The following is a 14,246-nucleotide window of genomic DNA, read 5'->3' as shown; positions in this document are numbered from 1 at the left end:
GAGTCGCAGTTGTTCATCCCTGTTATTAATTCCTGGACATTATTGTCATTAGCCTGCCAAAAGGACCCAAGGGGTCAGAGCAAACACCTTTGGTGCCAACCGATAGTGAGCAGGAGCCATTGGTTCAGTGTCCTGCAGCAGCCTGGAGGGCTGGGGCTGTCTGAGGAGTGGTTTTGGGTGCTTGGGACCAAGGGAGCAGTCCAGTAGTTCTCAGGTTTGGCAATTGGTTAACCCCGATTGCTGTTGTGTATTTGTGCAAGGGGTAGTGCTGGCATGGGCTTTAAAGGTGCTTGTCATTAAATGTGTCACTCCGCTGTTTTAGTATTTATTTTTCTGCATCTGTCTCTCTAGCACAGAAATACAGGTGCCCTGTATCAACAGCAGTGGGTGATAAAGTTCATGTTAATGGTTATATCTGTACTTAACGGTGCTGAGCCAACCTGGCAGAAAGGACAAAGTGTTCAGGTGGGTGGTTTGTAGGGTGAAGTACTGCCAGGTGGTAAGGCAGCGAGGCAGCCTGAAGACAAGCAGCTTATGCATCTGCAACACAGCACAAGACAAAAAAAAACAACCAAGGAAACCAACAGCAGCCTGGTGGCAGTGAGGCTGTCATGGCACCTGCCTGGTCCCCATGGGGGTGCCTTGTCCGTGGGTGATGCGAGGTCACTGTGTTGGTGTTGGTGCTGGGATGTCTGTCAGCTGAGGACAGAAGCTTGGAGTTGTATTAGTTTATAGCACATTAATCAGGGTGTATGCTACAAGTACGTTGTGACACCTGCCTGCTGAAGGACACACAGATCTCTAAGGTTTCTATGATGTTCAGCCAAACCCTGGAATGAGACATTGTTTTTATTAGTACTTCATGCTTGGACTTTGCTCTTACTTGGTAAATTAGGAGGTAAATTACCTGGCTATCACTTGGTGCTTTGAAAGCTAAAGCTTTGTGTTTCTCTAATGCCATGCACGCAGGACTTGAATTGTAGGGGTGAGGTTGTGTCTAAGGAAACCGTGATCCACGCAGCCCCGCGATTGATGGCAGTGTCACCCCACTGACTGCTAGGCGCCCAACGGCCGCGGGCTCCTGCTTAACACCATGCTTGCCGTGCCCGCAGGGCAGCGTTTAGTGCTTCAATTACTCTTTGTTGAGCCCCAGCAGCGCATGATGGCTGAAGGTGGTGTTCCAGGCTGCTCCTGCTGGCAGTCTGGGCCTGGAGAACACGCAGTAACGACAGAGGTGGTGAGCTGGCAAGCACGGTTGCGGCTGCAGCCTCCAAGGGAGCAGCTGGCTTCACTGTTCAGCTACTGCTTCACTGCAGAACACTTTGACCCACAGCAGACGTGTCAATTGGGTCCATGCTTATGACAACGGATGCTTCAGTCCTCTCCAGCTCAGCTGGAAATGAGAAAGATGCGTTTTGTTTTTGAAACAGGTGCAGTACTTCTTCAGAATCCTGGACACCTGAGAGCTCCCACCCCCAAAGCAGAAGGCACAGGCACAAGGCAGTGTTCATTCATTTATTTGTCCAATATGTCAACCTGACTGAAATACAAGATCAACAAGAGCACTGTACTCCTGGCTAGTATTACATGTTAGAACATAGAGTTTTGCACTTTAGACAACATTTAACACCATTCTATGGGGTACTGCATTGCTTTTATAAAGTTTAAAATAAAGATTTATTTTCAAACATGTGACTTTGGTTTATTTCATACATTACACTTCCTTGCAGAAAAAAAAATAAAATTGTACAACTGCATAAATATAAAATTCATCCACCATGAAAATGGTTAAAACATTCAATAAAGACATTAGCACCACAGTGTGCGATGCCTCCGGAAGGAAAAGAAAGGAGAAACAAAACCAAAGAAAATATACAAAGCAAAGAGTTGTGCCTATCACTGAGGACAGCGATAGCCTGACCCAGCTCTCTCTTGGACACACTGGGGATGAAGGAAAGGTGGAGAGAGAGACAGCATTCGCTACAGAGCGTGTCGTTAACCTCACTTAAGTCAGTCTCTCCTGCCACCCCTCCAAATGAAACACCCTAACACCACAGGAAAGTCGGAAGCCTTATGGAGTGCTGCTGAATAGTCTCACAGGTGGGCCTTTCTTTTCAAAGGAACAAAATGAGGAGAAGTATCATGCCAGTTCTAGTCCCATTGAGTATTTACACCTTGGACAGCAGAAGTCTTTGCTCACAAGTAGAAAACAGATACGATACATGGCTTGAAAAATGACCAGAGTATGCACCTATAGTACTGTACACTAAATAAAATACACAAGGCAGCAATACTTAGGGGCCAGAAACACTGCTTACTACAAGTCAGTTATGGAATCATAATTTACAGTAAAAATGGGCATGTCCCAAGGCTCAATTTTGTTTTCTTTTGTCATTTACAGTAGAATAAATATTTGTCGCTATTGCTACACTTGGTTTACATTCTAACCTAGTAAATGCAGAAAGCTAGTGTAAAGCATATAGATTACGTGTAGGTCCCATACGTATGACAGTTTGTTCAAGACTAGTAGGTTTTCTTTTTGTTCTTTTTTTTTTTAAACCTTTTTTAAATGGCTAGGAGGAGGAGGGGGGGGGAGAGAGAGTTGTGCTTACAATCAGCTGCTTCTTATGTCAAATTTAATATCAAAGCGTCCCTGGAAGCGGTCTTTGTCGCTGTACTGGATGTTCTGCCCATAGGCCCTGCATTCCACACGCACCTCCACGTCGTAGGTCAGGTTGGTGAACTGCACTGCCACCAGTGGCTGCAGGTACCGCGGCTGCAGGAGCTTGCCGTAGTACGGGTAGTACTGCAGGGCAAAGCCCGGGTAACCTCCCATCCCATAGTACTCCACCGCGCCAACCTTGTCTGAGTCTTCTTCTCTCTGAGACAGGGGAAAGAAAAGAAGGTGACCATACCCATTTTGTAGCTGTGTTCCCTTGCTAAGAACTCCAGTGCAACACTCAGCAGCCACTTCTGGCCTCACCATCCTGCTGAGGGCACTCAGAGGCTCCTGCTACTGAGGGAAGAGCTCCCAGCTGAGAGCAGCCCCAAGCTCCTGCTCATGGGCAGCAGGGGGTGGCTGCCATGGGACAAGGACCCTCCAGCTCTCTGCCTGCAGCTCCCACCTCTCCATCGTTGTGCCTCACTTACCTTGGGAACACAGAACACAGGGATGAGATAGGGGTTGTATTTTCCTGCAAGCTCCAGGGGGAGGCTCTCATTTTCTGGTGCCTGAAGAAAACCCAGAAGAGGGAAACATTAACACAGTGTGCGATGCATCCTCACAGACCGGGGCACCTTCACAGCAGCAAAGCTCAGTGGCACCCAACCACGGCCAACAGGAATCCCTCTGGCCCAGCTCCTGAAGCAGCAGCCATTGCTGGTGGTTCTTGGGACAGGCAGAGTGACACAACTGCAGGCAGTGCACTCAAAGCTGTTGCCTGCTCCTACAGACACTGCAGAGTATTTCTCATTTCATGGAGGCACTGCAGAGAGCATCTCACAGCAGAGTATTGCTCACTCGTGCAAATATCACATGGTGGCAGAAGGAGACATGCTGCCTGGAGGTCACCCACCTGACCGCCAGGTGAGCGCAGTCAGGGCTGGAAACACACAGCAAAGAACAACAGAGGCGGTCACACCCTGACAACGTTCCTGAACTTTGACATCACCCACATGGAAGGGCTCTGGGGAAAGCTGGCAGTGCCAGCTCTGCCTCTGCTCTCTTCTTAGAGCTTCATACACGTGCACAGCTCAGACCAGTCTAGCAGATGCCATCCCTAGCACAAGAGCTGCAGGGCCCTCCTCTCCAATGCACGCCAAACCTTCCTCTTCCCCAATCACACTGCACCTTTTAGAGCACCCTCCAACCGCCGCACAGCCAGCGCAGGAAATTCCTGCACACACAGTGTCTGCCTGCAGTCAGGTAACTCAAAATCCTCCTGACCTCCTCTAGCCTTTCTTATGGGGAAAAATCTGTCTCTGACCCCATCAGTGCAGCAGCCTTTCCCCTCCTCTCAACTACACCCATCAGTGGTGACACAGGCTGCCTGATGTACCCGTGCACAGCTTTCCATCCAAGAGCTGTAGCAGTTTAGCACCGTGCCTCATCTAGTAACTTGTACTCTGCCACTTGAAACACCAAAAAATTCCGTAAGAACTCAACATGCTGAGGGGAAGAAATGAAAGTAAAAACAGTTCACGCCCAGATTCACTTCCTTCAATGTTACCACAAACCTGTCACTGGCTGTGGCACCAAACATGGGGCAGAACAGCACACAGTGCTTCTGAGGCTGCCTTCAATAGCCCTTGCCTTTCTTGCTGCTCTCAGATGTAGTTTCCCATTTATAGTCTAATACCGAATATAGCACTACTCCATGGACATAAGTGGTTTCAGCAAGGCAGGCAGCTCGGCACCGCCTGGAGAAGGCATCTGAGGCACAGCACAACTGGATGATCCTACTGCAGGCATCGTAGGTCTGGGACCAGCACGTTGAAGCACACAGGCAACATGGTTTTATGGCTTGAAGAAAATACCTCATCGCAGTAATTCAGTTAGCAGGCTCTGCAAGTCACCAGAGTTGAGCAGGAGCCTGCACTGTGACATCTCATGGCTACTTGCTGTGAACCTGCAGCCTGCCTTTTCTGATGCTTTTTAATGAAAGCATTTTTAAAGCCAGCCATACAATGCAGTCTCACAGAATGGGGTTAACACTGATACCTCTACAGAGGCAGAAAAGCAGGCACAAGTTGAAAGGCTTTTCCAGACCCACAGCAAATCTGCAACCAGCTCCCCCCCCCCTTATCAGTAGCTTCAGTTAGAAAGGGCAGAGGTACTTGCCTTTGGTTTGAAGCCAATGATTCTGTTGAGCTTCACGAGAATGCATGGTTTGCCATCCTTATACCCAAAGGTGTTATCCTGTAGCCCAGAACAGTTCTCCAACCACTCACGTCTGAATTTGCAGACCTTCTTCTGACCTTGGACATCATTGTATGGTCCTCTCTCTTTGTAATCCGTAGGTACGTCTGTCACGGGGGAGAACAGAAAAACAACCACATGCAGTGTGACCTCAACAGGACAACCCTATTTTTCCATCACTGTGCCCTCAGGATTCCCCACCTGCCCACCTCCCAGAACCCCATGTTTTGCAGAATTGCATCAACACTACTGCCACAGGCTCTAGCTAAGTCACCAATAAAACTCTCCATGGCTTTCAGGGGGATATAAAGTCAGTGCTATACACTGTGGGGAAGTAGCTGCAACCTTCAAGGGAAATCTGCAAGTCCCCAGCCACAATCCTTCTCAATAAGCTTCAGGTATGTCCCCGGCCAGGTGTGGTCTGTCCAAGCCCATTTTTAAATCAGCAGCTGACAGGACTGGAACCAAAGCCTGCCAGTTAAAGCCCACCAGTGTGGTACTGGTATGAGGAAAGGAGCAGCTGAAGACAGAACATCACTACTGACCCCCAGGTGTCAACAAACCAGAGTCAGAGCCCTCAGCGTAGCAAATAATTGGGACTTACCTCCACAGTCCTGAAAGACCATGTTCTCAGTCTGCTGATCAGCACTGTAATCCTTTAAGAACTTCTCCAGATTTTTCACATATGGGTCATAACTTTTGGCATCGGAGATGGTAAAGGAAATTTCTGTCTTTTGTACCTGGGGGACTTGAGTCAGTCCTAAGGAAAGCAAAATCGGGAAGAGAACACTTGGGAGCTGCACAGCCTGTGGGCAGTGCTGCACACAGAAAGCACATAAAGCCGCATTACTAATCTGTATTTTTCAGGCCTCACGACTCACAGAGAACAGCTTAAGCTCACTAAAGGAGGAGGTTCTGAAGGGTTCTTATCTCCAGTTTCCACCAGGAGCCTGGAATATTCATCATGAGGTTTGCATCACTGCACAGATAAAATCACAGCCCCAGAAGGCAGGCTGCAAGTCAAGGCTTTCCTCCAGAAAAACAGCCAACTGCAGGCCCCTGCCTCCTCCCCAGGAACAGCAGGAAGCTGCCCATGCCTGAGGGCAACCTCACCACCAGCTCCCAGGGACACCAGCTCCTACACACAAAATTGCAATGCTGCAAAGTTTAGGAAACACCGATCCACCAGAGATGTTTCCAGGCTGTCCTATATCTTGGGCTGTCTGACTGGTTCTGGTTTTGACTCAAGGATGACAAGTAGAAAAAGAATGCATGGACAGGAAGGACTAGATAAAAGCAGTGTCTGCAGACGATGAAAACACCAAGCCCCTCGCCTGTCAGTATGGGACTTGGAAATAGCTGCTCTTGCGTGAAGTTTAGGTCATGTTTTAATTGAATGCACTGATGCATGGCTAACACTTAAATTTAAAGCAATGGGAACCAGAGTTCACGCTGCCTTTGTGGCTGCCACTGTAATTACTCGGGTCTCAACTTTCGTTCAGTTTGCCATCTTCACTTAAGCTAGAACAAAAAAATTGGAGTACGAGAACAGCATTTGCTTTGACAGCTCAGAAGAGGGCTGTTGCCAACAAGTTCCTCCAGTGCAAGGCTCGGGCAGCTCGGCAGGCTGGCCCCAGCGGGCAGCAGCTTGTGACTCCAGCCATTTTCCTAAAGCCACTCGAGTGCTTCTGCTCAGTCCCTGCTCGGCCAGCTCACCACTCCCCCTACCCACTGAGGTGGAATTTGTAACCTGGGACAAAGATTAGCTTTGTTCCCCTGCAGGCAGCTCCTGGTGGCTGAAGATAGCAAGACGCCCGGCCTGCGGTTTCAGGTTTTATTCCGGGAAGCAGCTTTGCCCTCTCCGAGTTCCCCTTCGTACAAACTGCCCAGGCTGAGCATGACATATTCAGAAGCAGTTTGCCATTCCACCAGCAGAATTAAATCTCACCCTTCAAAGTCAGTGGAGCTTTCAAGCCCTTTTCAAGCAGTTCCTTGCTTTCCTAAGTCAGGTTTGGTTTTAGTAAGGGACTTCATCCTACCCTGGCAACTCCCCTCACGTTACTGATCCACCAGGAAGCAATGAATCCGGAGTTACTCAGAGCGACTCTCTGGGCCTGCCTCTTCCAGAGTTCAAGTTACAGTTATCAGTTGAGTGAGTAAATATAATACTGAGGAAAGCTCGGCCAGGCTTGCTAAGCTTCGCTCACACTGTTGAGCTGTTAGCTCACTCAGGCCTGCTAGCAGCAAGGAAGTCCCCACTTGCTTTTTATCGCACCCACAGCCACTCAGGCAGGTACAGTGAGGGTGAAGGGCAGAGTGAGCCCTGCAGCCTCTGGGAAAGTCACAAGCTTGCTGTCACGAGAGCCTGGCCACACACCCAAAGAACAGGCTCCTGGCCCAAAGGACCCATCCTGCAGACCTTCTCAGAGCAGCCCCAGAGCCCAAGCAGCATCTCCAGAAGAAAGCTTTCCCTGGCCACTGACATCAGCCACAGCACAGCCTGCTGTGCTCAGCCCAGCACTCCAGGAAGTCATGCTGTGGTGGCACAGGGGCTTGCTTTGTTCAGGACAAGAACAAAGCGGAAATCAGCATTTCCATATCAGAGTCAAACAGGCAAACCTATGTGAGGATGAAAAACCTATCAGTGGTTTCCACCACAACTTCCATACTCACATGCATGTGACTGACTACACACACAGCCCTATCATTTATTTCCTTGTCATCCCTTCTGCACCACCTGCATGTTCACATCCAAAACAAAAGCTTCAGTGCTGTTACCAGAGCAGCACTGCTGGTGAGCCCTTCCTGAGCAACTTTGTTTTTTCAAGCTGATTCCATCAGACAAGAGGGGGTAACCTCTCCAAAACACTGACCTTTCTGAAAGCATCCCATCCCTACTGGGTGAACTGAAACAAGCACTGGGGGCAGTTGAGCCATCCCAGTGCTACCTGCCAGGGGTTGGCAGGCAATAAGGAAGTACGAGGTTGCATAAGGCTCTTAGGGACTCTTGCCCATGAGGAAGGCATTCATCAGCAAGCTGAGAGACAGGAATGAAGCCCCGAGTACCAGAAGTCCAAACAAAAACTCTCTCCATTTTCAGATGACATCTGTGTGCCACAGGTCGCCTCGTGCCATTACCATGTCTGGTGATGCTGCTGCACACGACACAGAAGAATCAAGGCACTCATTTCCAGGAGAACAGTGACAAAACCACTTCTGATTCTGACATACCATTTCTAAAACTGCCTCACGGAGTAGGCAGTAAGACCACTGCTCTCACTCAACTGGCACTGTGTGCACAAGAGATGAATGGTGCCTCGCCTCAATAACAGGTACCACCTTTCATTAGTTTTTAACTCCAGACGTATTGAAATACCTAAAACCAGACAAGTCTGAAAAGACACCAATTTTTTCTCCCCAGCCACAGTTCCACTTCCAGAATACTGCTGTGGATTACAACCACACAACACATTTCCTTTTGAACTGAACATTTCACACAGAGGTCATCATTCCAAGCTGCAGGAGCAACACTTGAAAAAAAAGCACTGTCCTGAGGGTGAAGGGGAAGAAACTAGAAGCAGGAGGTCAGGGCTGCTGCTAGCAGCAGTTGTGCAAGTCTGTAGGAACTCCAGTTGCTTCATCATGCAGTGCTCATTTCCCAGCACCACGGTTCAGAATGAGTCTGAACGCTAGACACAGATGACAAATTTAGCAACCACTACGCCAGTCCTACTTCACACCCCCACACGATACACACTAAGTGAGGGTGGGCTTTGAAAGCCTCCACACTAACTGATGTCCTTCCAAACTCTAATCACCCTCTATCTCAGCTCTGAAGTGCAAAAAAAGCAGGTGCGAGTTTTCTACAAACGCAGTAAATCTGCTTGGCTTGGAGGCAGTGTCCCTGGAGCTTGAGATTCAGATGTTTTTCCATGCTTAGGTGCTGAGATAAGAGACAGAAACAGATGTGTGACTCAACAGGAGGTGGTACAGGCTCCTTGGGGCTTTCCTGTCACCCCAGTTTCCGTCTCCCTGCTGCTATCTGAGCTGAATAAGCCCAATGGAGAACACAGTGTCTGGTGGGAAAGGCTGCTCCACTGCCCAGGCAGCACTTAACACAGCAGAGACACGAGCTCTCCCAACTGGAACAGGCCTCCTCTTCTTCCCCCACCGCTTCGAAGCACACGCAGCACTCACTCCCACCTATGCAGCAGCTGCAGGGCACACCATAGTATGCAGGAGCGCCATGAGATGGCAGGATACACAGCCCTATTTCCATTGCAGAAGACAATGGGTTTCAAAAAGCAAACACATTTAATACTCTGCTGTTAACAGGCCCTTCCCTGCTAGCAGGGAGAGCACTGTGGCTGAGAGTCCAAGGCACAGCACGCACAGAAGCCTACCGTGCCTACTGCCACAGAGCAAGGCTGGACAAGAGGTGACTGTGCTGCTCCTCCCAACCCAGGGCACAAGAGGGAAAAAGCACCACAGAAGGTGCAGCACCCAGCTGCCCTAAAGCTGCATCAATCCCTGTCCTGCTCAGCACACGATCCGATTAGCATACAAATGACATTTGGCTACAAACACACTTCACAGCTATATTCCCACACCAGTAATTCCATGAAACGTTATCTCCTGCTGCTGTAAGGAGCCTTCCACAGTGCAGAACTAGAATGACATTACAACAGCCCCTACAGCACTTTCTCCTGTAAACCTTGCAGGAGAGTCAAGTATTCACCTTTTCCAACCACTATGGGATCACAGAACAGTTTTGCTCAAGGACAGAGAATTTAATGGGAACAAAATCAAGTTTTCTAGCTTCCCAGGACATCTGAGGCCCTAAGCTGCCACTATACATACTTGCAGCTCCCCCTACAAGAACCAGGAACTAGAATTGTGTAACACTTTTTAAAAAAAACAACAACATAGTTCATAGGCTGCAGGGCTCTCAGTTCATGGAAAATTAGAGTTAGATGCTCACCAAACACATGAGTGAACACGTGCTTAACCGCCAGAGGAGCAGTTCCGTTAGCAATGTAGGAAGACCTCTGCATACTACAGGAACACAGGGATTGGCAGCAGCCCACTATAGGGTCAGTCTCTATGAAAGACTATGTTAAAAGTTGGTTTTTGATACGCTACGGTCTAATTGAAGAGTCAGGAACAAACACTGCATCAAGAGCCAAAGCCTGCCACACTTCACTTGTCCACAGGTGACACTGGATGATGCCGTGCAAAGGGCTCTACGTTATTCATGGGCACAATGATCACTTTAAACAGTGAGCATATGCCATTACAGCTGTTCTTTAAACCTTCTCTATTAGGCTGCATACTGCTATTCGTTCAAAGAGTTGAATTTTTTCATTCTGCTGCATTTCAGTCCTGTAAGCCCATTTCAAACTCAGAAAATCCCTTAAAACCTTGTTTCTTCCTCCGTTCTGATTTCTGTAGTACATGCTAAGACAGCATCTCAGAATTCATTTCCCTTTACTTTTTAAGGAAAGACAAAGCTCAGAAGCAGTGCAGTAGGCAATTAAGAGACAAAGGCAATTAAGAGACAAACACCCTGCAGGCTGAAGTCTTGCACAAAAACTTTACTACAGAGCTGCTTTGCAACTTGCCCTGTGTTAACAGCAGTTTGTGATCCTAACAGTTTACCTAGAATGAGTAATTAGGTGACATCGGGCTAAGCAGCAAGGCTGTCTGGATGCAACCCAAGATCCGCAGGCTCTTCTGCTAATTATTTCACGTCTGGACTTCAACTGGGGAAAAACCCATTTAAGAAATATCTATTCCCCATTAGCCATGTTTGTCTTTCAAAGGCAGTTAACAGCCCTGGTTAGCGTCAGCAACACTGAATCCTTACTGCCAGTATCACAGCAGTGCTTATCCCAGCCACACCAGCACCTTAGGAACTGCCACACACTGACAGCAGTTCCTTCCCCATTCTCTTCTCAAAGTGTTGGTGGAAAAGCAGCTATCCAAAAGAGATGGTTCTTTGCTGAGATACTGGCACCTTCTGCTGCAGGCAGCACTCCCTGCGTCGTTAAGAGCAGGGAACAGTTACGGCACAGCCCTGCAGACAGCACGGCTGTAAGACACCGTGTGGCACCAGAGCCAGCTTCTGCAGCCACAAGCCATCAGCCTCACAATTGTCACTTAAATACCACCGTTATTAAAAGCTGTTTCACAGAGCAACTGGAGACAGATCATTACCATAGGCAGTGCCAAGCAGCCTCAAGGTCACTGCCGATACGGGAAAGCAGCAGTGCGCAGCTCCCCCATGCGCAGCGCTGCCGCAGGAGGCAGCAGGCAGAGCAGGGACCCTGCGGCAGTGGCCGCGGGAGGCAGGCTGGGCACAACTCGAGCAGGTACCTGCGTTTCAGGAGGAGCCCCGCTCCATCCAGAAGAGGAAGGCTCTGCATCGGGTGACACCAGCCCCACCTCTAACCCTCCCAACTCCGCATCTGCCACTGCCTTGTGTAGCTCATGCAACATAACTTAGCGTGAACCAATGCAGTTCAGTAAGCGCACCCAGAAATGGTGTTGCCCCTTTCTCCTTCTGCACCCCAGTTTACCTAACAAAAGTGTTTTACCTTTGTCCCCTCGTTTTCCCCATGGGAACACAGTGGCTACGAAAGAATCTGAACCCAAGCTCTTTGCACTGCTCGTTCCCAAGTGAAGTCCCAGCCTCACCCCAAGTCAGTCTAAGGGGAGAACATTAATCCACGTTCAAGCTCCTCCCAGGCAGGAGGAACACCTGCTGTACTGCAATTCCAACAGGATTGCCTTCAAGCACCAGTGCTGCTCACAGAAGGCCTGGTACATAACCCCCCCCCCCAGCAATATGCACTGCAGCAAGGACGTACTGCTTTCATCCTCCTTCCCGAGGTAACTGAACTGCCCCCAAACAGACTGCACCAGCGAGGCACGTGCCTCCATCCAGTTACCTGGGGGCGCCACTCGGTCCTGGTACTTGGGTTCAAAGTCACTGACGGTGAGCAACATCACTTGGATGGTCCCAATGAAGATCCCTGCCAGGCAGCCATAGAAGATGACATAGAAGAGGAGGATCTTAACTGCAAGAGAAGAACGCAAAGATGAATCAAACCCCAAGACTTGGCATTCTGAGCACAAAGATCAGAATGCATTCTTCTGTATTTCCATGGATCCTTAACTGAGCAATGCCACCACAAGGTGACAGGCTTTGGTGGGGCACAAGCCCAGTGAGGTGAAGACAGGCTGCACATAGTACATTTCTGAAGGACATCCATTCCACACTTTGTGCCTCAAAGCTGCTTCCAGGGAATCTTAAGGAGCCATTAGATTCTGGTTTACGATCACCGGTGAAGTCTGACCTTCCCTGGTAATTCATAGTCTGGCTTCTATCTGAGAACAGAAGCAGTAATCGGGCCCAAATAATCACAGATGCTCCATCTCAAATGCAGTGAAGGACTCGCACTCATTACAGCACTCTGTATTTTCCAACCTCATATCTATAAAGGCACTGCCGATGCCAATTAAAAACCAGAGTTCAGCAATAAAAGACTGAATTCGATTTTGGTCTGAACAGAGATGATGAAAATAACCTCAGACACAGCGCAGCTCGTACTCTGGGTATCGGTTACTGGTTTACAGAGATTATCTCAACTGATTAACTGCACAGTAACATGCCGTACTAGGCATCACCAGGCTGCCTGCAGGGTAAGTCAGCCCATGCCAAGCAACTGTATGCTAATAGGGCTGCAGGGACAAGCCAGGCAGTGCAGCAGGCGTGGAGCACTTGATCCCAGTGCCCTGACCTTGCTGCAGGCCAGGGCGAGGAGGCCTGTTTGGAGGCCTCAAGGTGAGCAGATACAAGGGCAAGGGAGGGCGCAGCAGGTGAAAGTATTCCTCCTCTCCTGAGCCTCAGCACAAAAGCCTCCATCAGTGGAGAAGCCTCCTGATTAAAGCAGCTAGCTGTCTCCAGCTGGTTTTGTTTCTCATCTGCTAAGGAACCAGGAGCAGGGAAACTGCCAGCAATGGAGGCCGAGGGATGCAGTCAGCAGGCACTCCATCCTCTTGTCCTCCTGGTGTGTGCCACAGCCGGAGCTGGCGGGCAGAGCTTGGTGCAACAGTGCGGTTCTCCACGAGTTAAAAACACTCTTTGGTATCCAAGCAGCGTAAAACCAATGGCCGTGACGTCAGAGGCATTTGGAAATTTTTTCCAGAGCATGGTCATAGGAGGTGCTGTTGTAACAAACCAAACACTAGCGCCGTTGTCTGCAGCGTAAGGACGCCTTTGAGCTCTGTCACATCAAAAGGCCGGCGTGCTGGGAGGTGGCGTATTTAATCAGCTTCCCATGCAGGATGCTCTTAGCACCAAAGGCACCTTAAAGGTCAAGCTTTCCGAAAACGCACAGGTCTGGGCCCGAGCGTGCGGCACCAGATGAGAAAGCCTCCCGCAACAGGTCGGCACGTCCCTGGGCAGCGGTCCAGCAGCCCAAGGAGCGACCCCGTAACGGGCACGGGGAGCGCTCCCCGCCGCCGCCCCGCCCGCAGCACCTGCGCTGCAACGCCGCCGCGATGCCGGGGAAGGCGCCCCAAGGACGAGGCGCCCTCGCCAAGGTCGGCCCACCCCACCCACCCCATCGCGGCCCGGCCCACCTGCACGCCCGCCCCGCCGCGGTAGGCGCGCAGCCCCCGGCCCCGCCGCAGCTCCGCCGCAGGGGATGGAGGCGTGGCTCCGCCGCAGCGCCCGCCGGCCCCGGCCCCGCACTCACACCAGCTGCCCCCGGTGCGGCCCAGCAGCTCTTTCTTCTCCGAGTTCCAGATGAACTTCTTCCAGTTGCCGTCGCCGTCCTTGGCCTTCCCGCGGGCCATGGTGAGCGGCGGGAGGAGAGGGCGCTAACGTCGGATCGGGCGGGCCCCGGCCGGACTCCGCGCCCCGGGCTCGGGGAGGCGTGGGACCCCGCTGCGGGGCGGGGACGCTACCGCGGGCCGCTGCGGCGGCGCGAGAGGGAGAGAAGCGAGCGGAGCCCACCGGGCACACGGAGCGGCCGCGCTCCCCGCCGGCCGCGCCCCTTCATATACGCCGCCGGCTCCCGCCCCCCGGCGGCGCGGCCAATGGGAGCCGGCGGCGGGGCGCGAGGGCGGGGCCCGGCGGGCGGAGTCGGGCTCGTGAGCGGCTCGTGCGGTGCTCGCGCCCGCGCCGCCGGGGGCGCGCGCAGGTGTGGCGGGTACGGCCGTCGCGCTCACGTGCGGGGCGCTCCGTGCAAAGCCGGCGCCGCCTCCGCCGCGCGGCACCTGCCCGCAGCTTCTTTTGTTTTCATGGAGGCGGGGTGCGGGT

The 14,246-nt window shown here is 51.2% G+C and overlaps 2 protein-coding genes across 2 annotated transcripts in view; one reads left to right on the top strand and one right to left on the bottom strand.

The window, feature by feature from the left end:
* The window catches only part of NME7 (NME/NM23 family member 7), an 83,702-nt gene extending 81,958 nt beyond the window's left edge, over positions 1–1,744 (top strand). The window contains exon 12 of the mRNA XM_065742045.1: positions 1,431–1,744. Coding sequence (XP_065598117.1) covers positions 1,431–1,463 — 33 coding nt within the window. The 3' untranslated portion in view covers positions 1,464–1,744. The remainder of the gene's footprint in view (positions 1–1,430) is intronic.
* A 304-nt stretch (positions 1,745–2,048) lies between these two features.
* On the bottom strand, positions 2,049–13,951 carry ATP1B1 (ATPase Na+/K+ transporting subunit beta 1). Its single transcript, XM_065742055.1, has 6 exons — positions 13,681–13,951; positions 11,869–11,997; positions 5,523–5,678; positions 4,841–5,025; positions 3,151–3,231; positions 2,049–2,881 (listed from the first exon to the last, which is right to left on the bottom strand). The coding sequence occupies exons 1-6, from the start codon at positions 13,778–13,780 to the stop codon at positions 2,615–2,617; spliced, it is 918 nt and encodes a 305-aa protein (XP_065598127.1). The 5' UTR covers positions 13,781–13,951; the 3' UTR covers positions 2,049–2,614.
* Positions 13,952–14,246: the final 295 nt, after the last annotated feature.

The sequence above is a fragment of the Cyrtonyx montezumae genome, unplaced genomic scaffold, assembly GCF_038088225.1.
Source record: "Cyrtonyx montezumae isolate F1298 unplaced genomic scaffold, pur_monq_1.0 scaffold_3, whole genome shotgun sequence".
In the NCBI taxonomy this organism is placed as follows: domain Eukaryota; kingdom Metazoa; phylum Chordata; class Aves; order Galliformes; family Odontophoridae; genus Cyrtonyx; species Cyrtonyx montezumae.
The sequence above is the reverse complement of the archived record's forward strand: the minus strand, read 5'-3'. Positions and strand labels throughout refer to the sequence as shown.